General features: G+C 43.7%; 2 protein-coding genes and 1 long non-coding RNA gene across 4 annotated transcripts; 2 read left to right on the top strand and 1 right to left on the bottom strand.

The window, feature by feature from the left end:
- The first annotated feature begins 582 nt into the window (after window positions 1-582).
- LOC114767220 (semaphorin-4B-like) lies at window positions 583-8,076 on the top strand. Its single transcript, XM_028958805.1, has 6 exons — window positions 583-639; window positions 755-965; window positions 1,533-1,648; window positions 4,807-4,967; window positions 5,124-5,215; window positions 7,102-8,076. The coding sequence occupies exons 1-6, from the start codon at window positions 583-585 to the stop codon at window positions 7,869-7,871; spliced, it is 1,407 nt and encodes a 468-aa protein (XP_028814638.1). The 3' UTR covers window positions 7,872-8,076.
- Window positions 8,077-10,205: 2,129 nt separating this feature from the next.
- On the bottom strand, window positions 10,206-23,194 carry LOC114766686 (uncharacterized). The gene is made up of 3 exons (XR_003742845.1): window positions 23,140-23,194; window positions 22,610-22,772; window positions 10,206-10,913 (listed from the first exon to the last, which is right to left on the bottom strand). It is a non-coding gene; the product is annotated as an uncharacterized LOC114766686 (long non-coding RNA).
- LOC114766685 (semaphorin-4B-like) lies at window positions 12,486-21,767 on the top strand. 2 transcript variants are annotated; one of them, XM_028957770.1, is made up of 5 exons: window positions 12,486-12,812; window positions 13,380-13,495; window positions 16,660-16,817; window positions 16,978-17,069; window positions 18,964-21,767. In XM_028957770.1, the coding sequence occupies exons 1-5, from the start codon at window positions 12,650-12,652 to the stop codon at window positions 19,731-19,733; spliced, it is 1,299 nt and encodes a 432-aa protein (XP_028813603.1). In that variant the 5' UTR covers window positions 12,486-12,649; the 3' UTR covers window positions 19,734-21,767. The 2 variants fall into 2 exon arrangements, with proteins under 2 accessions (XP_028813603.1, XP_028813605.1); XM_028957772.1 differs by lacking the exons at window positions 12,486-12,812; window positions 13,380-13,495 and adding an exon at window positions 13,896-14,040.
- Window positions 23,195-23,575: the final 381 nt, after the last annotated feature.

Genomic DNA, 23,575 nt, shown 5'->3' with positions numbered 1-23,575 from the left:
GTCATGGTTATCAATTCCCACGTCAGAGAAAAGTTAATGGTGGCCCAATCCATTGTCAACAAATCAGCCTAACTTAAGCAGAGGTGGAGTTCCCTGTTTTTTTCTTTTGACGCTGAAAAGACCAGCTTTTTTTTTTTTATGTGTCCCCTCAGCAAAATGCATAGTAGAAATGCAATTCCACTAATTATTGAGCTAGAAAAACTGATGTCACTAGTAGGTTTGAAAGTGAAGTGATGCACAGCACACGGTGCACACAGTGAAATTTGTCCTCTGCATTTAACCCATCACCCTGAGTGAGCAGTGGGCAGCCATGACAGGCGCCCGGGGAGCAGTGTGTGGGGACGGTGCTTTGCTCAGTGGCACCTCAGTGGCACCTTGGCAGATCGGGATTCGAACCAGCAACCTTCTGATTACGGGGCCGCTTCCTTAACCGCTAGGCCACCACTGCCCCCCACAAGGCCACCACTGCCCCAGGTTTGTTGGTCCAGGTTGTGTGTGTTCACATCCGTTATTGAATCACCACTCCGGTACGTTCTGGACATCATCGCTTGGCCGCGATTTGTCCCTCGATATGTCCCTATGATGCTTATCATAGTGCTGTCTCAGCTGCTCTTATTTCCTGTAGTACGTCAGTCCCAGGCAACACACTCAGGTAGAATCTTAGTTTAGAACAAGCAGCATGTTGCCTGTAGTTTTGTTTGCTCGTGTGCAAGAAGAGGCCTGATCTTTCTTTCTCTCTTTCTCTCCTGCACAGTGCGTCACCAATGCTGTCAGGTCTGCGGGCATCTCCTCGTCCCTGCACATGCCCGACAAAGTGCTGAACTTTGTGAAGGACCACTTCTTGATGGACAGCGTGATCCGCAGCCAGCCTCTGCTGCTGAAGCGCAGCGTGCGTTACACGCAAATCGCCGTCCACAGAGTCCACGCTGCCCGCAGGGACTATGATGTGCTCTTCATAGGCACGGGTGAGATTCCTCTCCTTTCTTTTTCATGCATTCCTTGAACGATTTAAATCAGGGGCGACGAAACGTTTTTCAGCGAGGGCCACATGTAGAAAAATATATGAATGACTAGAGGTGAGGGACACTGTCTCCCATGCTTGGTTTTCTCATGACCCCTACAAAGATCAGATCCAGCCAATAACCCCAATATAATCACATAATTAAGATTCTGAATTATCTTGCATTAATAACATGTTGATTTTATTTGCCAGCTATAACATTACATCTGGTAATGTTACTCACCCCCCCAAATACTTGATATTACCCAACCCCTCTTTTTTTTCAAGGGCATCCTGACTGTTTTTAGAGTTTTTTTTTTGGTGATTAAACATTCGTCATTTTATTAAAATGCCATATTTTATGCCACTGTTTTAGAAATAGTGTAAGTGGTGAACCGTGTCTGGAATTGGATCCAGGGGCCATAGTTTCAACACCCGTGATTTCTTTTTTCTAAAGAAAAGGATATTATTTACACTGTATTTCATATGACAATTTAGCGGAAGAGTTATTGACACCCCTTACTTTTTCCAGATGAAGGAAGGCTACACAAAGCCATCAATGTCAACGGCAAGATGCACATCATTGAAGAGCTGGTGCTGTTCCCTGAATCCCAGCCTGTGCAGCACATCGAACTAGACACAGACAAGGTAGAGCGGCGCCACGGCCGTACCGCAACTTTTACTGCATCGTTGGACACTTTACATTTGTAACCATTTTAATTAACACCTTTAAAGCAACTGAACATTTATTAACAATAGCTGGTTAACATTATTAGACAATAATGATTATTATATGGGTATTCGCTTGACCATGATGAAGTGTTAGCGAGCACACTCCTGACTTCAGGAGTAATAATGAGATAACGCTGAGTAGCAGCATCAGCCATGAAAGAGGGGCCTGCAGGGGAACTTTCTCTGAGATAATTACATTCCCGCTTCCTCTCCTGGGAGCACCAAACAGATGGGAAGTAAACAGCCAGTGACACGACACGAGTTCATTCCGGCACTGTTTTATACTGTTTGTTCTGTCACATAGCATGCCTCATGGGCCGTGGATTTTTATAAGGATATTACCATTATCTACGTCCCATAATAGCTCTGTCTTTTAGTTGGCTTGGTTAAAAGAAGATGACCAAGATGGCGGCGCGTAAACATCGCGAGGCTCAGCGTCTCTCCAGTTTCTGCAGTTTTGCGGTAATTTTCTTGCTCATGTCGGGGCTGTTCGTGCAGAACAGTAGTGCCTCAACATCGTACACCCGACAAGAGCTTTTGGATGTTGGTTCTCGTAATTTTAACAGTTTTATCAGCAATCTTGAACGCATCCCTGAGATCGGCAGAACACCCGAGGCGGCGCACCCTACCCGACCGGGCGGAAGTGCTCGAAGACGCCGTCGAGACCGTAAACAAAGGCGGGGGAAGCGCGGAGGGCTAAGAGCTAAGCTAAAGATAACACCACACCGGCTCTCTTTGCCCAGCATTCTTCTCGCCAATGTACGGTCACTGGTGAACAAAATGGATGAGATTCGAATCCGAATCAACCACAGCAAGAAACTCTGGAACTGCAATGTCATGATTTTCACTGAAACATGGCTAAACAACGGAATACCGGACAATGCTATTGCTCTAGCTGAGCACCACATTCTCCGGGCAGACAGAACGGCGGATGACTCCGGTAAGACCAGAGGTGGGGGATTGTGCATCTACGTTAACAAAGCCTGGTGCACGAACTCTACTATCATTGGGAAACACTGCTCAGCTAACCTAGAGTTTCTCATGGTTAAGTGCAGACCGTTCTATCTGCCGCGGGAGTTCACATCCACCATTATAACTGCCACTTACATTCCTCCTGATGCTGATGCCAAGCTTGCTATGAACGAACTTCATGCGGCCATCAGTAAACAACAGACTGATCACCCAGAGGCTGCATACATTGTGGCGGGGGAATTTAATCATTCCAATTTGAAGACTGTATTTCCTAAATTTCATAAAACATTCTCTGTCACACCAGAGGAAACAAAACTCTGGATCAAGTTTATACAAACATGGCTGAAGCCTATGCTGTGACCCCCCTCCCCCACTTCGGACAATCAGATCACCTTTCTTTGTTTCTCACCCCCAAGTACTCCCCCCTCATCAACCATGTGAAGCCATCAGTGAGGACCATCAAAGTGTGGCCAGCGGGGGCTGACATCACACTCCAGGACAGGTTCCAACACACAGACTGGAGTATGTTTGCTTCACAGGCCACCTGTGGCTCTCACACGGACATCGACATCTACACCTCCTCTGTTCTGAACTACATTAACACCACCATAGACATGGTTACTACTCAGAAACAGATCACCACATACCCTAATCAGAAGCCTTGGATGAACAAGGAGGTGCGTCTCCTGCTGAAGGCACGCAACAATGCCTTCAGATCGGGTGATGCACAGGCCTACGGCATTTCCAGGGCGAACCTGAAGAGGGGCATCAAAAAGGCCAAGCACTGCTACAAACTAAAGCTAGAGGAATACTTCTCCAATGCTGATCCTCGACGCTTGTGGCAGGGCATTCAGGCCATTACAGACTATAAACCCAGCAACTCAGCCCCCACAACCACAAATGTCCTCTTTCTGAATGAGCTTAACGATTTTTATGCTCGCTTTGAAAGAGACAACAAGCAACCTGCTGTCAAGATCCCCTCATCTACCGACCACTCGCCCATCATACTCACCTCCTCAGATGTTTGCACTGCACTGAGTCGGATCAACGCGCGCAGGGCTGCTGGACCAGACGGCATCCCGGGGCGCGTACTTAGAGCATGTGCAGAGCAGCTCGCTGGCGTATTCACGGACATTTTTAACATGTCCCTCGCCCAAGCAGCTGTTCCAACATGCCTCAAATCTACCTCCATTGTACCAGTGCCGAAACATTCTAGCCCAACATGCCTGAATGACTACCGCCCTGTAGCACTCACACCCATAATCATGAAGTGCTTCAAGCGGTTAGTCCTGGCACATCTGAGGGACTTCCTCCCACCAACTCTGGACCCACACCAGTTTGCGTACCGTAGCAATAGGAGCACAGAGGATGCAGTCTCCATAGCGCTGCACTCTGTACTCACACACCTGGACAAGCAAAACACATATGCACGGATGCTGTTTGTTGATTTCAGCTCAATATTTAACACTGTCATCCCCTCTAAGCTAATCTCTAAACTTAGAGCCCTGGACATCAACACCTCACTTTGCAACTGGATTATGGACTTTCTGACCAGCAGACCACAGCATGTAAGGTCAGGCCACATCCGCTCCACTACTGTCACAGGGCTGTGTGCTGAGCCCCTTCCTCTACTCCCTCTTCACCCATGACTGCCGACCTATGTATGGATCAAACTCCGTTATTAAGTTTGCAGATGACACCACGGTGATAGGTCTCATCGACAACAACGATGAGACTGCCTACAGGGAGGAGGTCCAGCATCTGGCCACCTGGTGCACAGAAAATAACCTTCTCCTAACACCCACCAAGACCAAGGAGCTCATTGTGGACTTCAGGAGGGAGAGAAGAGGCTCGCATGATCCCATCCACATCAATGGGATGAGCACATAGCACATATCACTTTATGAATATATATATATATATATATATATAACTTATTTGAACTGTATCCTGCACTTGCTGCTTATTGCACTTCTGGTCAGACCTAAACTACATTTCGTTGCCCTGTACTTGTACATGTGTAATGACAATAAAGTTGAATCTAATCTAATCTAAAAATATCCTTTTCCATGTGCTTATGTTGTTTATGTCACACGCTGCAGGGTTTGCTGTATGTATCCTTGTTCTCGGGGCTGGTCGAGGTCGCCATGGCAAACTGCTCTAACTACCAGAGCTGTGGGGAGTGTGTCCTATCCAGAGACCCCTACTGCGCCTGGACAGGAAGACAGTGTGCTGATGTTCGACAGGCCCTGCTGGGAGGTGGGTGTTGCAAGAACAGGCTGTCACATGACTGTGTGAACTACACGCCATTGATTCAGGAGGGAGAACAAATGGGGCGTAGCTGTGATCTTATGAGCTGATTTCTTTTCTGCAGCCACAGAGATTTTAAGTCATTTTGTTGCATTTTATTTCCTCTCAGCCACTGGCAGCAGGATGTGGATGGCGCTGATACGTCAGCTTCATGCAATAAAACTACAATCAACCCTCGCATGGCAAGACCTTCTTCTTCACGTGAGTTTCTACAGGAAATTTTACAAGTGATGAGGTTTTCTGTATTTTAAATTTGTAGTAGCGATTGCCAAATTGTGATCTTGATTAATGTCCAATTACCATATTGAAACAAAGTGACTAAAATAAAATATTTTCCTCCTTTTTCAAGCCTAGTAATATTCTATTCTAATTTGCGCCATCTACTGTTAATGCTTTTTTCACAGTAAAATAATGTTACGATAATTGTGTCTTCGATTCGTTATCTCGATGCATCCCATAAACTTTTCTACATTACTTCACATTATGTTTTCAAGTACGTCAGTGATATGAGAATTACTTTACTTGGCAGATTACAATTACTTCTACCCAAAGCGGTGCTGTACTCAGATCAGGCAGCCACAGTCATTACCGGTAGAGTTGTAAATTTTGACCCGTTTTTGTAACGTTACCAGTTCAAATCCGGAGCCACCAAGGTGCCACTGAGTAAGGTTCCATTCCCACTCGCTGCTCTCTTTCATGGCTGCCCACTGCTCACTAAGGTGGCTAACTGCAGGGGACACTTTTTGTTGTGGTCTACAGTACCTATCCTTTCCTTATGATTTGCTGCTTGTAAATTTGTGTAGGTGATTGGTAAAAGCGTTTCACATGTTGTAAATTTGTTTAATTAACATTTGTTTTTTTTATGAAATCTTCATTGATTTGCAATTCTTGGCTACAGTTATCAGGTGATGTGTTTTAATTATTGCAAGAGACATGCAAAAATGGATGCTGAGGGGGTGAAATGGAGGCTGGCCTCTGATTATATTTTAAACCTGCTCATTTCACCACATATTGCCTTTCCATTAGTCTATCATTCGTAGCTTGCGCAAAGAAAGATGGGATTTTAAAAAGCTGTACTTAGGTTGAGTCAGGCCCCATTACAGCTGTAATCACCTTTGCTAATTTTAAAAACTAGAATTTTTCTGCCACTACCAGAAAATCACCAAGCAATGTCATTATTAAGGCTGGGCAAAATATTTTTTAAATGATTAATCTAGTGATTATTTTTACGCTGCATCGATTAATCTAAAATCCCCTTTCCCACATCGGTTCAGTTGATTTGATTCCCAATTATTTCCATAACACACAGAATACTTTCTCAGGGCAACTGAAAAGAATACAATAATAACCAATAAAAACTTGGGGGCTTGAATACAGAATGTGTTTTATTGCTTTTATTAAAATAGACAGCAGCATTGGAAGCTGGCAGTCCACCATGGTGTCCTTCCTGAACCAACAGAATTTAACAATCAAGTTGAAAACAAGTTTATCGGGAAACACAAAAACACTTAAAAGTGTCACCATATATTGCTTAAGTCACAAAGGAATGCGATTTCATATATCAACTGAACTGATCAAGTGAGGGAGCCGGCGATATAACCACAAGTGGCCAGCAGCATGAAAAGATGATTTAGTCCATTTTGCCTATATTTTTGCTAATATTTTAGGAAGGTGCCTATATATAGTCATATATTACACAGAGAACCAATCCTGGTTCATCGGCCAGTTTTGTACAATTGCCTGGGTTTTTAGCTGCTTAAACATTTGTCATGTCATGGGTGTACTACACGCCTTTTCACGCTAGTGGTTCGATTTCCCACCCACTCGCGAAAGTACCATAGGTGTCCTCTTATATCTTCCATCAACATCGAGTATAGAGTAAAAATGATGGATTTATGTCAATGAATTTGTGGCATTGGCGCAATTGATAGCGTCGACGTGCTGCCCCCCAGCCCTAGTCATTATGACAATAGATTACGTTCTGCATTGCATCGAACACACCTAGTACATATTGTGTATTGTATTTGTATTGCATAACAGGATTAATAACATTTTATTAAAAATGTCGATATCTGTTTATTCAACAGGTGCATCTTCATGCCATGTGGTCATTATCCCAGCCAATAGCTTTAAGGTGCTTCCCTGTAAAGTGCGTTCCAACCTGGCCGAGAGGCTGTGGAAGTACAGCAAGAGCGCCGGCCAGTTTGTCTACCCCAGTCCTGCCGGACTGGTGGTGGTGCCCCGGGTGGACAAGGAGGAGGCCTACGAGTGCTGGTCAGTGGAGGACGGCTTCCAGCAGCTTCTAGCCAATTACTGCGTGAGGGCGGAACCCCGGCAAGAGAGCACCACTCTGATTGGCCACTCACGCACCCCACTGGTGCCGAGGGAGGAGGCCATCATCTTGCCTGGGGAAACCCGGTCTGGGCTGCTGCAGACCAAAACCTACTGGAACGAGTTGATCGTGGTCTGCACCCTGCTGGGCTTCTCGCTGGTGGTCTTCTCGCTCTTCGTGGTCTACAGGAACCGGGACCACATGAAGTCCATGCTGAAGGAGGGCGAGTGCCCCAACATGCAGCAGAAGAAGCCGCGCATCACAGGAAAGCCCACGGAGAGTCTGCCCCTCAATGGCAACACCGTTCCCCCATCAGTATCGGACCACAAGGGCTACCAGACGCTGAACGACAACTACATCTGTAGCACCCCCACCCACGAGTGCTCCTCCCCGGAGAACAGCAAGAGCTTCTCGGAGTCGGAGAGGCGGCCGCTCAACCTGAAGGAGAGCCGCGTGGAGATCTCCCCCACATGCCCACGGCCCCGCGTCCGGCTGGGCTCCGAGATTAAAGACTCCATAGTGTGACGGCTGCTTGGGATGGACTCAGAAAGTAAACTTGGAAGAAGGGTGGTGGCAATGGGAAAAAAAAGATCTGCAGGAGGTAACCATGAAGGTCTGAACTCATTGAGGTTCTTTGTTTTTCTTTTTTTGTTTTTGCTCTCGGACCCCCTCCATTTTCTTTCTTGTGATCTGTGAACATTTCCTGTTTTTAGTCACTGCCATGTGCCTCAGTGGTGCACATGGTGGAGACCCGAACAGACTTTTTTCTTAAAGCTGCGTCGCTGTGGTGCCCGTGAGAACGTACAACAGTGCGTACATCCGACAGGCGTGTCACTTTCCACCCTAACAAATCCACCAACAAGAGCAGAGCGAAGCCTTCCAGGCTCATACCCACGAGGTGTCAGCCTCCCATCTGGACTCACGTCTGCCCTGAAACCTGAAGACTCAGGTCCGAGGGGGAGAAATCAGGCCAAGCCAGGAGGTGACCGATACAGTGACGGTTAGCCCATGGTACTTAAACAGTGGGCTAATGGACTTTATGACAGCCACGGGTTGGAGCTTAAAAGAAATGGATATTCTTAATCTGAGAACTGGTATGTATTAAACAGAAAACATATGTTGCCTTTATTTAATTTAAATACAGATTGTAACATAGAAAAATGGTGCAAAATAAGACAGGCGAGGTGAGGAGGACTCCGATTCAGGATACACACAGTAAAGTGGTATTATCAGTAATAGGCAGTGTACTATGCAAAGCACATAATGTGAAATGGCAAGAGGGCGCCACTGGGACAGCGTGGGCCTGGGCATCTGCTCACTCCTCAGTATTACTGTCTGTTAGTGCTCCACACACATACAATCGAGTATGCAAGCGATGCTGAGCCATTTCCACCCCCCCCAGCCCCCCCCATGTGTGTTCCCAACGCAGTGTGTCAAGGTTCTGCTCCAGAGCAGAAAGATCATCAAGAGCTTCATGTTTAGCCAGCAGGGTGCTGAATGTTCAACGGGAGTGTGACAAGCAGCCACAAACAGTAGAAATGACCAACATGCTCCCGTGTTTGTTTACGTAACCAAAATTATTGTATGTTGTGCCAAAAAAAAAAAAAGTCTGGTGTTTTGAATTTAGGCTGATTTTGTTACGTTAATTCATGACATGGCACAATCAGTCCAACACTATGTTTTTGGGACCTAACATTTTTTAGTAAGAAATAAAGACCATGGTCAGACGAGACTTTCCCGTTATGGATGAAATATACAATCAGTGTACCACTAACCATTCATGAGCACAAGAGTTTGTCCCATTTCTTACTTCAAGCTTACATCTTCAAAACCTCATCTGACAGGGCCTTTTTGTGTCCTCCGTCCATTATCTGACAGGGGGACTGTTTCATACCAGCTACCTTAAACATCTTGACCAGAGCACATATATTTCATTTTCCAAAGACATTTATCACATGCGCCACAGAATGAACAATGTGATTGCCAGAGCTTTTTCCAGTCGTGTAACATTTGTATTGTGGAATGTAGTGAATTGTCATCATAAAGTATTCCAAAATCATTCTTTAACGGGAAAAAATGTTGTGTCTTATTTAAATTTAGGATAGAAATTTGTATATCTATCCTAAAGGGATAGGGACTTATTTGACTTGTTTAGACAAAGTAGTTGTACACAGAGCATGCTGCTTATGGGTGTCATGGTGGTAATGTGTGTGTGGGTGTATATATATATACATACATATATATACATGTATAATTTTATTGTATATTGTCAGGACTGGTGAGTTTTTTTTTTTTTTATCAGAATGCATTGTATTTGCACAGAATGTTGAAACGCCTTAGTTGGGAACTGGAGTTGGGGTTTTTTTTTACAGTTCTGTAGCATTTTTTCTTTAAACATGCCTTTTAAGCAACATTTTGTGAATCAAATGTTATTTTCTCCTAAACTTTATGCTTTTTGTAGCCTTGTAACAATTTGTGATCTGACAGTGCAAATAGCTATAATTTCATGCTATAGTGGGCTAACCTGAGTAGACGTAATCCTAGCTCATTAAAAAAAAAAAAAAAAGAATGAACACCTTGGACAAAATACCTTTTAACTGTGGCCAGTAACTGCACAACAGGTCTGACAAATGGCTTAATATTGTATTTTTATTTTAAGTATATTGTCGCAAACCACTGTAAATTGAAAATTTGTCTTTACAACAGTCCACCACTGGCAAAAATTCTACTGTGCATAACAAAATTCTTAAGCTCTTTCACAGATTAATATTGTCCACATGCAATGTATCTCACACATATGCTGTCATACACGCATATACATATTTGAAGCACAAAAGGCGTTTATTACATTATCAAGATTAAACATTAATTTTAATATATTTTGGTTACTTTGTTAAATAGTATGCCATAAAGTACACACAGTGATTGTAAGTGAAACATTTTTTTACCTGCTCAGTCACTATCACAGAATGCAGTATGAAAGTAGATATTCGCATATATTGAATAGTCTTTTTTTTTTTTCAGAAACCTCGCATCTAGATATACTCATCTATAGGCGTATACATTTATGGGACAGCAGTGAGTGTTGGAGAATTCTCCATTTTTTTTCTAACAGTGCACCAAGCATCTGGTTCACCCACAATGTCATGTAAAGTTTTAAAAGTATTTGTAAATTGAGCTACCATTGTAAAAAAAAAAAAAATTGATGTGAACTGTATTTTTTGTAATATACATCACTACTGTTGTTTTTATTATACTGTACATAAAAAGCACTTTATTTTAATTTTCTAAAATAAATCTGATAAATTTGTTTATGAGCCATTTTTTTTATTTATTTGATTTAGTATTCCGTGTGTATGTCCTTAGATGTAAACTGGGTCAGGTGAGTCAGGTGTGAAGCTTACCTGAGAGAACATCAGTACTTTGGGTAGAGGAGGGGGGGTGTATTAGCTGGATCTTCCCCAGTAAACGACTCTTTTGGTTCAAGGTCGAGAGTTGAAGAAGACGGTTGTAGTCCTTAGGTCTGGAGACCAAGGGCTGTTCTGTAAAACTGGATTCATCAGGTAGCTGGGTGAAATGAAGCTGGAAGTCATGATTCAACAGAAATTGTCCAACAGAAATACTAGTAACCTAGTTATCTGCTTTGTGGAACACCCCAGATGTCTTATAAATAGAGATACATTTACATCTAGAATGTCATTGAATGTACTTATTACAGAATTGGGTTTCGGTGGCTAGTGGTGGTTAGTAGAGAGGCGGTCACACTCCCAGCTTGGGCGGTCCTTATACAGTGTTAGATCCAAAACTATGAATGAATGCATGTGGAGACGTTTAAAAAAAAAATGAAAACATGTTTTATATTCTAGTTTCTTTGCTCTGATTACTGCTTTGCACACTCTTGGCATTCTCTCGATGAGCTTCAAGAGGTCGTCACCTGAAATGCTTTTCCAACAGTCTTGAAGGAGTTCCCAGAGGTGTTTAGTACTTGTTGGCCGCTTGGCTTTCACTCCGCGGTCCAGCTCACCCCAAACCATCTGGATTGGGTTCAGGTCCAGTGACTGTGGAGGCCAGGTCTCCACTTTCTGTTAAGTACATAAGGATAAGGGCGTCTCTGGATAAGGGCGTCTGATAAATGCTGTAAATGTAATGTAATGTTCATTCCTAGTTTTGATGCCTTCAGTGAGAATCTACCAATGTAAATGGTCATGAAAATAAAGAAAACACATTGAATGAGAAGGTGTCCAAACATTTGGCCTGTACTGTATATGCTTATTAATTCACAATTGTCACACATAAAAAAGCAGTAATATGTCATCAATATACCTTTTCATAGATTAAACAATGTCACTAGCATTTTCTAGCATGTAATTTAGCCCTAGCCTACCATGAAGAAAATCTAGCAAGATTTTCTGTGCTTGGACCTGCACCGACTTCCTTCCTTAGGACCAAATATGATTGCATGTTTCACGTAGGCTTTTGTAGTGCTGCTGTTTGCCTCATTGTCATGGTTATCAATTCCCACGTCAGAGAAAAGTTAATGGTGGCCCAATCCATTGTCAACAAATCAGCCTAACTTAAGCAGAGGTGGAGTTCCCTGTTTTTTTCTTTTGACGCTGAAAAGACCAGCTTTTTTTTTTTTATGTGTCCCCTCAGCAAAATGCATAGTAGAAATGCAATTCCACTAATTATTGAGCTAGAAAAACTGATGTCACTAGTAGGTTTGAAAGTGAAGTGATGCACAGCACACGGTGCACACAGTGAAATTTGTCCTCTGCATTTAACCCATCACCCTGAGTGAGCAGTGGGCAGCCATGACAGGCGCCCGGGGAGCAGTGTGTGGGGACGGTGCTTTGCTCAGTGGCACCTCAGTGGCACCTTGGCAGATCGGGATTCGAACCAGCAACCTTCTGATTACGGGGCCGCTTCCTTAACCGCTAGGCCACCACTGCCCCCCACAAGGCCACCACTGCCCCAGGTTTGTTGGTCCAGGTTGTGTGTGTTCACATCCGTTATTGAATCACCACTCCGGTACGTTCTGGACATCATCGCTTGGCCGCGATTTGTCCCTCGATATGTCCCTATGATGCTTATCATAGTGCTGTCTCAGCTGCTCTTATTTCCTGTAGTACGTCAGTCCCAGGCAACACACTCAGGTAGAATCTTAGTTTAGAACAAGCAGCATGTTGCCTGTAGTTTTGTTTGCTCGTGTGCAAGAAGAGGCCTGATCTTTCTTTCTCTCTTTCTCTCCTGCACAGTGCGTCACCAATGCTGTCAGGTCTGCGGGCATCTCCTCGTCCCTGCACATGCCCGACAAAGTGCTGAACTTTGTGAAGGACCACTTCTTGATGGACAGCGTGATCCGCAGCCAGCCTCTGCTGCTGAAGCGCAGCGTGCGTTACACGCAAATCGCCGTCCACAGAGTCCACGCTGCCCGCAGGGACTATGATGTGCTCTTCATAGGCACGGGTGAGATTCCTCTCCTTTCTTTTTCATGCATTCCTTGAACGATTTAAATCAGGGGCGACGAAACGTTTTTCAGCGAGGGCCACATGTAGAAAAATATATGAATGACTAGAGGTGAGGGACACTGTCTCCCATGCTTGGTTTTCTCATGACCCCTACAAAGATCAGATCCAGCCAATAACCCCAATATAATCACATAATTAAGATTCTGAATTATCTTGCATTAATAACATGTTGATTTTATTTGCCAGCTATAACATTACATCTGGTAATGTTACTCACCCCCCCAAATACTTGATATTACCCAACCCCTCTTTTTTTTCAAGGGCATCCTGACTGTTTTTAGAGTTTTTTTTTTGGTGATTAAACATTCGTCATTTTATTAAAATGCCATATTTTATGCCACTGTTTTAGAAATAGTGTAAGTGGTGAACCGTGTCTGGAATTGGATCCAGGGGCCATAGTTTCAACACCCGTGATTTCTTTTTTCTAAAGAAAAGGATATTATTTACACTGTATTTCATATGACAATTTAGCGGAAGAGTTATTGACACCCCTTACTTTTTCCAGATGAAGGAAGGCTACACAAAGCCATCAATGTCAACGGCAAGATGCACATCATTGAAGAGCTGGTGCTGTTCCCTGAATCCCAGCCTGTGCAGCACATCGAACTAGACACAGACAAGGTAGAGCGGCGCCACGGCCGTACCGCAACTTTTACTGCATCGTTGGACACTTTACATTTGTAACCATTTTAATTAACACCTTTAAAGCAACTGAACATTTATTAACAATAGCTGGTTAACATTATTAGACAATAATGATTATTATATGGGTATTCGCTTGACCATGATGAAGTGTTAGCGAGCACACTCCTGACTTCAGGAGTAATAATGAGATAACGCTGAGTAGCAGCATCAGCCATGAAAGAGGGGCCTGCAGGGGAACTTTCTCTGAGATAATTACATTCCCGCTTCCTCTCCTGGGAGCACCAAACAGATGGGAAGTAAACAGCCAGTGACACGACACGAGTTCATTCCGGCACTGTTTATACTGTTTGTTCTGTCACATAGCATGCCTCATGGGCCGTGGATTTTTATAAGGATATTACCATTATCTACGTCCCATAATAGCTCTGTCTTTTAGTTGGCTTGGTTAAAAGAAGATGACCAAGATGGCGGCGCGTAAACATCGCGAGGCTCAGCGTCTCTCCAGTTTCTGCAGTTTTGCGGTAATTTTCTTGCTCATGTCGGGGCTGTTCGTGCAGAACAGTAGTGCCTCAACATCGTACACCCGACAAGAGCTTTTGGATGTTGGTTCTCGTAATTTTAACAGTTTTATCAGCAATCTTGAACGCATCCCTGAGATCGGCAGAACACCCGAGGCGGCGCACCCTACCCGACCGGGCGGAAGTGCTCGAAGACGCCGTCGAGACCGTAAACAAAGGCGGGGGAAGCGCGGAGGGCTAAGAGCTAAGCTAAAGATAACACCACACCGGCTCTCTTTGCCCAGCATTCTTCTCGCCAATGTACGGTCACTGGTGAACAAAATGGATGAGATTCGAATCCGAATCAACCACAGCAAGAAACTCTGGAACTGCAATGTCATGATTTTCACTGAAACATGGCTAAACAACGGAATACCGGACAATGCTATTGCTCTAGCTGAGCACCACATTCTCCGGGCAGACAGAACGGCGGATGACTCCGGTAAGACCAGAGGTGGGGGATTGTGCATCTACGTTAACAAAGCCTGGTGCACGAACTCTACTATCATTGGGAAACACTGCTCAGCTAACCTAGAGTTTCTCATGGTTAAGTGCAGACCGTTCTATCTGCCGCGGGAGTTCACATCCACCATTATAACTGCCACTTACATTCCTCCTGATGCTGATGCCAAGCTTGCTATGAACGAACTTCATGCGGCCATCAGTAAACAACAGACTGATCACCCAGAGGCTGCATACATTGTGGCGGGGGAATTTAATCATTCCAATTTGAAGACTGTATTTCCTAAATTTCATAAAAACATTCTCTGTCACACCAGAGGAAACAAAACTCTGGATCAAGTTTATACAAACATGGCTGAAGCCTATGCTGTGACCCCCCTCCCCCACTTCGGACAATCAGATCACCTTTCTTTGTTTCTCACCCCCAAGTACTCCCCCCTCATCAACCATGTGAAGCCATCAGTGAGGACCATCAAAGTGTGGCCAGCGGGGGCTGACATCACACTCCAGGACAGGTTCCAACACACAGACTGGAGTATGTTTGCTTCACAGGCCACCTGTGGCTCTCACACGGACATCGACATCTACACCTCCTCTGTTCTGAACTACATTAACACCACCATAGACATGGTTACTACTCAGAAACAGATCACCACATACCCTAATCAGAAGCCTTGGATGAACAAGGAGGTGCGTCTCCTGCTGAAGGCACGCAACAATGCCTTCAGATCGGGTGATGCACAGGCCTACGGCATTTCCAGGGCGAACCTGAAGAGGGGCATCAAAAAGGCCAAGCACTGCTACAAACTAAAGCTAGAGGAATACTTCTCCAATGCTGATCCTCGACGCTTGTGGCAGGGCATTCAGGCCATTACAGACTATAAACCCAGCAACTCAGCCCCCACAACCACAAATGTCCTCTTTCTGAATGAGCTTAACGATTTTTATGCTCGCTTTGAAAGAGACAACAAGCAACCTGCTGTCAAGATCCCCTCATCTACCGACCACTCGCCCATCATACTCACCTCCTCAGATGTTTGCACTGCACTGAGTCGGATCAACGCGCGCAGGGCTGCTGGACCAGACGGCATCCCGGGGCGCGTACTTAGAGCATGTGCAGAGCAGCTCGCTGGCGTATTCACGGACATTTTTAACATGTCCCTCGCCCAAGCAGCTGTTCCAACATGCCTCAAATCTACCTCCATTGTACCAGTGCCGAAACATTCTAGCCCAACATGCCTGAATGACTACCGCCCTGTAGCACTCACACCCATAATCATGAAGTGCTTCAAGCGGTTAGTCCTGGCACATCTGAGGGACTTCCTCCCACCAACTCTGGACCCACACCAGTTTGCGTACCGTAGCAATAGGAGCACAGAGGATGCAGTCTCCATAGCGCTGCACTCTGTACTCACACACCTGGACAAGCAAAACACATATGCACGGATGCTGTTTGTTGATTTCAGCTCAATATTTAACACTGTCATCCCCTCTAAGCTAATCTCTAAACTTAGAGCCCTGGACATCAACACCTCACTTTGCAACTGGATTATGGACTTTCTGACCAGCAGACCACAGCATGTAAGGTCAGGCCACATCCGCTCCACTACTGTCACAGGGCTGTGTGCTGAGCCCCTTCCTCTACTCCCTCTTCACCCATGACTGCCGACCTATGTATGGATCAAACTCCGTTATTAAGTTTGCAGATGACACCACGGTGATAGGTCTCATCGACAACAACGATGAGACTGCCTACAGGGAGGAGGTCCAGCATCTGGCCACCTGGTGCACAGAAAATAACCTTCTCCTAAACACCACCAAGACCAAGGAGCTCATTGTGGACTTCAGGAGGGAGAGAAGAGGCTCGCATGATCCCATCCACATCAATGGGATGAGCACATAGCACATATCACTTTATGAATATATATATATATATATATATATATATATAACTTATTTGAACTGTATCCTGCACTTGCTGCTTATTGCACTTCTGGTCAGACCTAAACTACATTTCGTTGCCCTGTACTTGTACATGTGTAATGACAATAAAGTTGAATCTAATCTAATCTAAAAATATCCTTTTCCATGTGCTTATGTTGTTTATGTCACACGCTGCAGGGTTTGCTGTATGTATCCTTGTTCTCGGGGCTGGTCGAGGTCGCCATGGCAAACTGCTCTAACTACCAGAGCTGTGGGGAGTGTGTCCTATCCAGAGACCCCTACTGCGCCTGGACAGGAAGACAGTGTGCTGATGTTCGACAGGCCCCTGCTGGGAGGTGGGTGTTGCAAGAACAGGCTGTCACATGACTGTGTGAACTACACGCCATTGATTCAGGAGGGAGAACAAATGGGGCGTAGCTGTGATCTTATGAGCTGATTTCTTTTCTGCAGCCACAGAGATTTTAAGTCATTTTGTTGCATTTTATTTCCTCTCAGCCACTGGCAGCAGGATGTGGATGGCGCTGATATGTCAGCTTCATGCAATAAAACTACAATCAACCCTCGCATGGCAAGACCTTCTTCTTCACGTGAGTTTCTACAGGAAATTTTACAAGTGATGAGGTTTTTCTGTATTTTAAATTTGTAGTAGCGATTGCCAAATTGTGATCTTGATTAATGTCCAATTACCATATTGAAACAAAGTGACTAAAATAAAATATTTTCCTCCTTTTTCAAGCCTAGTAATATTCTATTCTAATTTGCGCCATCTACTGTTAATGCTTTTTTCACAGTTTTTGTAAAAATAATGTTACGATAATTGTGTCTTCGATTCGTTATCTCGATGCATCCCATAAACTTTTCTACATTACTTCACATTATGTTTTCAAGTACGTCAGTGATATGAGAATTACTTTACTTGGCAGATTACAATTACTTCTACCCAAAGCGGTGCTGTACTCAGATCAGGCAGCCACAGTCATTACCGGTAGAGTTGTAAATTTTGACCCGTTTTTGTAACGTTACCAGTTCAAATCCGGAGCCACCAAGGTGCCACTGAGTAAGGTTCCATTCCCACTCGCTGCTCTCTTTCATGGCTGCCCACTGCTCACTAAGGTGGCTAACTGCAGGGGACACTTTTTGTTGTGGTCTACAGTACCTATCCTTTCCTTATGATTTGCTGCTTGTAAATTTGTGTAGGTGATTGGTAAAAGCGTTTCACATGTTGTAAATTTGTTTAATTAACATTTGTTTTTTTTATGAAATCTTCATTGATTTGCAATTCTTGGCTACAGTTATCAGGTGATGTGTTTTAATTATTGCAAGAGACATGCAAAAATGGATGCTGAGGGGGTGAAATGGAGGCTGGCCTCTGATTATATTTTAAACCTGCTCATTTCACCACATATTGCCTTTCCATTAGTCTATCATTCGTAGCTTGCGCAAAGAAAGATGGGATTTTAAAAAGCTGTACTTAGGTTGGGTCAGGCCCCATTACAGCTGTAATCACCTTTGCTAATTTTAAAAACTAGAATTTTTCTGCCACTACCAGAAAATCACCAAGCAATGTCATTATTAAGGCTGGGCAAAATATTTTTTAAATGATTAATCTAGTGATTATTTTTACGCTGCATCGATTAATCTAAAATCCCCTTTCCCACATCGGTTCAGTTGATTTGATTCCCAATTATTTCCATAACACACAGAATACTTTCTCAGGGCAACTGAAAGAATACAATAATAACCAATAAAAACTTGGGGGCTTGAATACAGAATGTGTTTTATTGCTTTTATTAAAATAGACAGCAGCATTGGAAGCTGGCAGTCCACCATGGTGTCCTTCCTGAACCAACAGAATTTAACAATCAAGTTGAAAACAAGTTTATCGGGAAACACAAAAACACTTAAAAGTGTCACCATATATTGCTTAAGTCACAAAGGAATGCGATTTCATATATCAACTGAACTGATCAAGTGAGGGAGCCGGCGATATAACCACAAGTGGCCAGCAGCATGAAAAGATGATTTAGTCCATTTTGCCTATATTTTTTGCTAATATTTTAGGAAGGTGCCTATATATAGTCATATATTACACAGAGAACCAATCCTGGTTCATCGGCCAGTTTTGTACAATTGCCTGGGTTTTTAGCTGCTTAAACATTTGTCATGTCATGGGTGTACTACACGCCTTTTCACGCTAGTGGTTCGATTTCCCACCCACTCGCGAAAGTACCATAGGTGTCCTCTTATATCTTCCATCAACATCGAGTATAGAGTAAAAATGATGGATTTATGTCAATGAATTTGTGGCATTGGCGCAATTGATAGCGTCGACGTGCTGCCCCCCAGCCCTAGTCATTATGACAATAGATTACGTTCTGCATTGCATCGAACACACCTAGTACATATTGTGTATTGTATTTGTATTGCATAACAGGATTAATAACATTTTATTAAAAATGTCGATATCTGTTTATTCAACAGGTGCATCTTCATGCCATGTGGTCATTATCCCAGCCAATAGCTTTAAGGTGCTTCCCTGTAAAGTGCGTTCCAACCTGGCCGAGAGGCTGTGGAAGTACAGCAAGAGCGCCGGCCAGTTTGTCTACCCCAGTCCTGCCGGACTGGTGGTGGTGCCCCGGGTGGACAAGGAGGAGGCCTACGAGTGCTGGTCAGTGGAGGACGGCTTCCAGCAGCTTCTAGCCAATTACTGCGTGAGGGCGGAACCCCGGCAAGAGAGCACCACTCTGATTGGCCACTCACGCACCCCACTGGTGCCGAGGGAGGAGGCCATCATCTTGCCTGGGGAAACCCGGTCTGGGCTGCTGCAGACCAAAACCTACTGGAACGAGTTGATCGTGGTCTGCACCCTGCTGGGCTTCTCGCTGGTGGTCTTCTCGCTCTTCGTGGTCTACAGGAACCGGGACCACATGAAGTCCATGCTGAAGGAGGGCGAGTGCCCCAACATGCAGCAGAAGAAGCCGCGCATCACAGGAAAGCCCACGGAGAGTCTGCCCCTCAATGGCAACACCGTTCCCCCATCAGTATCGGACCACAAGGGCTACCAGACGCTGAACGACAACTACATCTGTAGCACCCCCACCCACGAGTGCTCCTCCCCGGAGAACAGCAAGAGCTTCTCGGAGTCGGAGAGGCGGCCGCTCAACCTGAAGGAGAGCCGCGTGGAGATCTCCCCCACATGCCCACGGCCCCGCGTCCGGCTGGGCTCCGAGATTAAAGACTCCATAGTGTGACGGCTGCTTGGGATGGACTCAGAAAGTAAACTTGGAAGAAGGGTGGTGGCAATGGGAAAAAAAAGATCTGCAGGAGGTAACCATGAAGGTCTGAACTCATTGAGGTTCTTTGTTTTTCTTTTTTTGTTTTTGCTCTCGGACCCCCTCCATTTTCTTTCTTGTGATCTGTGAACATTTCCTGTTTTTAGTCACTGCCATGTGCCTCAGTGGTGCACATGGTGGAGACCGAACAGACTTTTTTCTTAAAGCTGCGTCGCTGTGGTGCCCGTGAGAACGTACAACAGTGCGTACATCCGACAGGCGTGTCACTTTCCACCCTAACAAATCCACCAACAAGAGCAGAGCGAAGCCTTCCAGGCTCATACCCACGAGGTGTCAGCCTCCCATCTGGACTCACGTCTGCCCTGAAACCTGAAGACTCAGGTCCGAGGGGGAGAAATCAGGCCAAGCCAGGAGGTGACCGATACAGTGACGGTTAGCCCATGGTACTTAAACAGTGGGCTAATGGACTTTATGACAGCCACGGGTTGGAGCTTAAAAGAAATGGATATTCTTAATCTGAGAACTGGTATGTATTAAACAGAAAACATATGTTGCCTTTATTTAATTTAAATACAGATTGTAACATAGAAAAATGGTGCAAAATAAGACAGGCGAGGTGAGGAGGACTCCGATTCAGGATACACACAGTAAAGTGGTATTATCAGTAATAGGCAGTGTACTATGCAAAGCACATAATGTGAAATGGCAAGAGGGCGCCACTGGGACAGCGTGGGCCTGGGCATCTGCTCACTCCTCAGTATTACTGTCTGTTAGTGCTCCACACACATACAATCGAGTATGCAAGCGATGCTGAGCCATTTCCACCCCCCCCCAGCCCCCCCCATGTGTGTTCCCAACGCAGTGTGTCAAGGTTCTGCTCCAGAGCAGAAAGATCATCAAGAGCTTCATGTTTAGCCAGCAGGGTGCTGAATGTTCAACGGGAGTGTGACAAGCAGCCACAAACAGTAGAAATGACCAACATGCTCCCGTGTTTGTTTACGTAACCAAAATTATTGTATGTTGTGCCAAAAAAAAAAAAAGTCTGGTGTTTTGAATTTAGGCTGATTTTGTTACGTTAATTCATGACATGGCACAATCAGTCCAACACTATGTTTTTGGGACCTAACATTTTTTAGTAAGAAATAAAGACCATGGTCAGACGAGACTTTCCCGTTATGGATGAAATATACAATCAGTGTACCACTAACCATTCATGAGCACAAGAGTTTGTCCCATTTCTTACTTCAAGCTTACATCTTCAAAACCTCATCTGACAGGGCCTTTTTGTGTCCTCCGTCCATTATCTGACAGGGGGACTGTTTCATACCAGCTACCTTAAACATCTTGACCAGAGCACATATATTTCATTTTCCAAAGACATTTATCACATGCGCCACAGAATGAACAATGTGATTGCCAGAGCTTTTTCCAGTCGTGTAACATTTGTATTGTGGAATGTAGTGAATTGTCATCATAAAGTATTCCAAAATCATTCTTTAACGGGAAAAAATGTTGTGTCTTATTTAAATTTAGGATAGAAATTTGTATATCTATCCTAAAGGGATAGGGACTTATTTGACTTGTTTAGACAAAGTAGTTGTACACAGAGCATGCTGCTTATGGGTGTCATGGTGGTAATGTGTGTGTGGGTGTATATATATATACATACATATATATACATGTATAATTTTATTGTATATTGTCAGGACTGGTGAGTTTTTTTTTTTTTTATCAGAATGCATTGTATTTGCACAGAATGTTGAAACGCCTTAGTTGGGAACTGGAGTTGGGGTTTTTTTTACAGTTCTGTAGCATTTTTTCTTTAAACATGCCTTTTAAGCAACATTTTGTGAATCAAATGTTATTTTCTCCTAAACTTTATGCTTTTTGTAGCCTTGTAACAATTTGTGATCTGACAGTGCAAATAGCTATAATTTCATGCTATAGTGGGCTAACCTGAGTAGACGTAATCCTAGCTCATTAAAAAAAAAAGAAAAGAATGAACACCTTGGACAAAATACCTTTTAACTGTGGCCAGTAACTGCACAACAGGTCTGACAAATGGCTTAATATTGTATTTTTATTTTAAGTATATTGTCGCAAACCACTGTAAATTGAAAATTTGTCTTTACAACAGTCCACCACTGGCAAAAATTCTACTGTGCATAACAAAATTCTTAAGCTCTTTCACAGATTAATATTGTCCACATGCAATGTATCTCACACATATGCTGTCATACACGCATATACATATTTGAAGCACAAAAGGCGTTTATTACATTATCAAGATTAAACATTAATTTTAATATATTTTGGTTACTTTGTTAAATAGTATGCCATAAAGTACACACAGTGATTGTAAGTGAAACATTTTTTTACCTGCTCAGTCACTATCACAGAATGCAGTATGAAAGTAGATATTCGCATATATTGAATAGTCTTTTTTTTTTTTCAGAAACCTCGCATCTAGATATACTCATCTATAGGCGTATACATTTATGGGACAGCAGTGAGTGTTGGAGAATTCTCCATTTTTTTTCTAACAGTGCACCAAGCATCTGGTTCACCCACAATGTCATGTAAAGTTTTAAAAGTATTTGTAAATTGAGCTACCATTGTAAAAAAAAAAAAATTGATGTGAACTGTATTTTTTGTAATATACATCACTACTGTTGTTTTTATTATACTGTACATAAAAAGCACTTTATTTTAATTTTCTAAAATAAATCTGATAAATTTGTTTATGAGCCATTTTTTTTATTTATTTGATTTAGTATTCCGTGTGTATGTCCTTAGATGTAAACTGGGTCAGGTGAGTCAGGTGTGAAGCTTACCTGAGAGAACATCAGTACTTTGGGTAGAGGAGGGGGGGTGTATTAGCTGGATCTTCCCCAGTAAACGACTCTTTTGGTTCAAGGTCGAGAGTTGAAGAAGACGGTTGTAGTCCTTAGGTCTGGAGACCAAGGGCTGTTCTGTAAAACTGGATTCATCAGGTAGCTGGGTGAAATGAAGCTGGAAGTCATGATTCAACAGAAATTGTCCAACAGAAATACTAGTAACCTAGTTATCTGCTTTGTGGAACACCCCAGATGTCTTATAAATAGAGATACATTTACATCTAGAATGTCATTGAATGTACTTATTACAGAATTGGGTTTCGGTGGCTAGTGGTGGTTAGTAGAGAGGCGGTCACACTCCCAGCTTGGGCGGTCCTTATACAGTGTTAGATCCAAAACTATGAATGAATGCATGTGGAGACGTTTAAAAAAAAAATGAAAACATGTTTTATATTCTAGTTTCTTTGCTCTGATTACTGCTTTGCACACTCTTGGCATTCTCTCGATGAGCTTCAAGAGGTCGTCACCTGAAATGCTTTTCCAACAGTCTTGAAGGAGTTCCCAGAGGTGTTTAGTACTTGTTGGCCGCTTGGCTTTCACTCCGCGGTCCAGCTCACCCCAAACCATCTGGATTGGGTTCAGGTCCAGTGACTGTGGAGGCCAGGTCTCCACTTTCTGTTAAGTACATAAGGATAAGGGCGTCTCTGGATAAGGGCGTCTGATAAATGCTGTAAATGTAATGTAATGTTCATTCCTAGTTTTGATGCCTTCAGTGAGAATCTACCAATGTAAATGGTCATGAAAATAAAGAAAACACATTGAATGAGAAGGTGTCCAAACATTTGGCCTGTACTGTATATGCTTATTAATTCACAATTGTCACACATAAAAAAGCAGTAATATGTCATCAATATACCTTTTCATAGATTAAACAATGTCACTAGCATTTTCTAGCATGTAATT

Source organism: Denticeps clupeoides, chromosome 17 (genome assembly GCF_900700375.1).
Source record: "Denticeps clupeoides chromosome 17, fDenClu1.1, whole genome shotgun sequence".
Lineage (NCBI taxonomy): Eukaryota > Metazoa > Chordata > Actinopteri > Clupeiformes > Denticipitidae > Denticeps > Denticeps clupeoides.
This window is presented reverse-complemented; position numbering and strand designations above follow the sequence as displayed.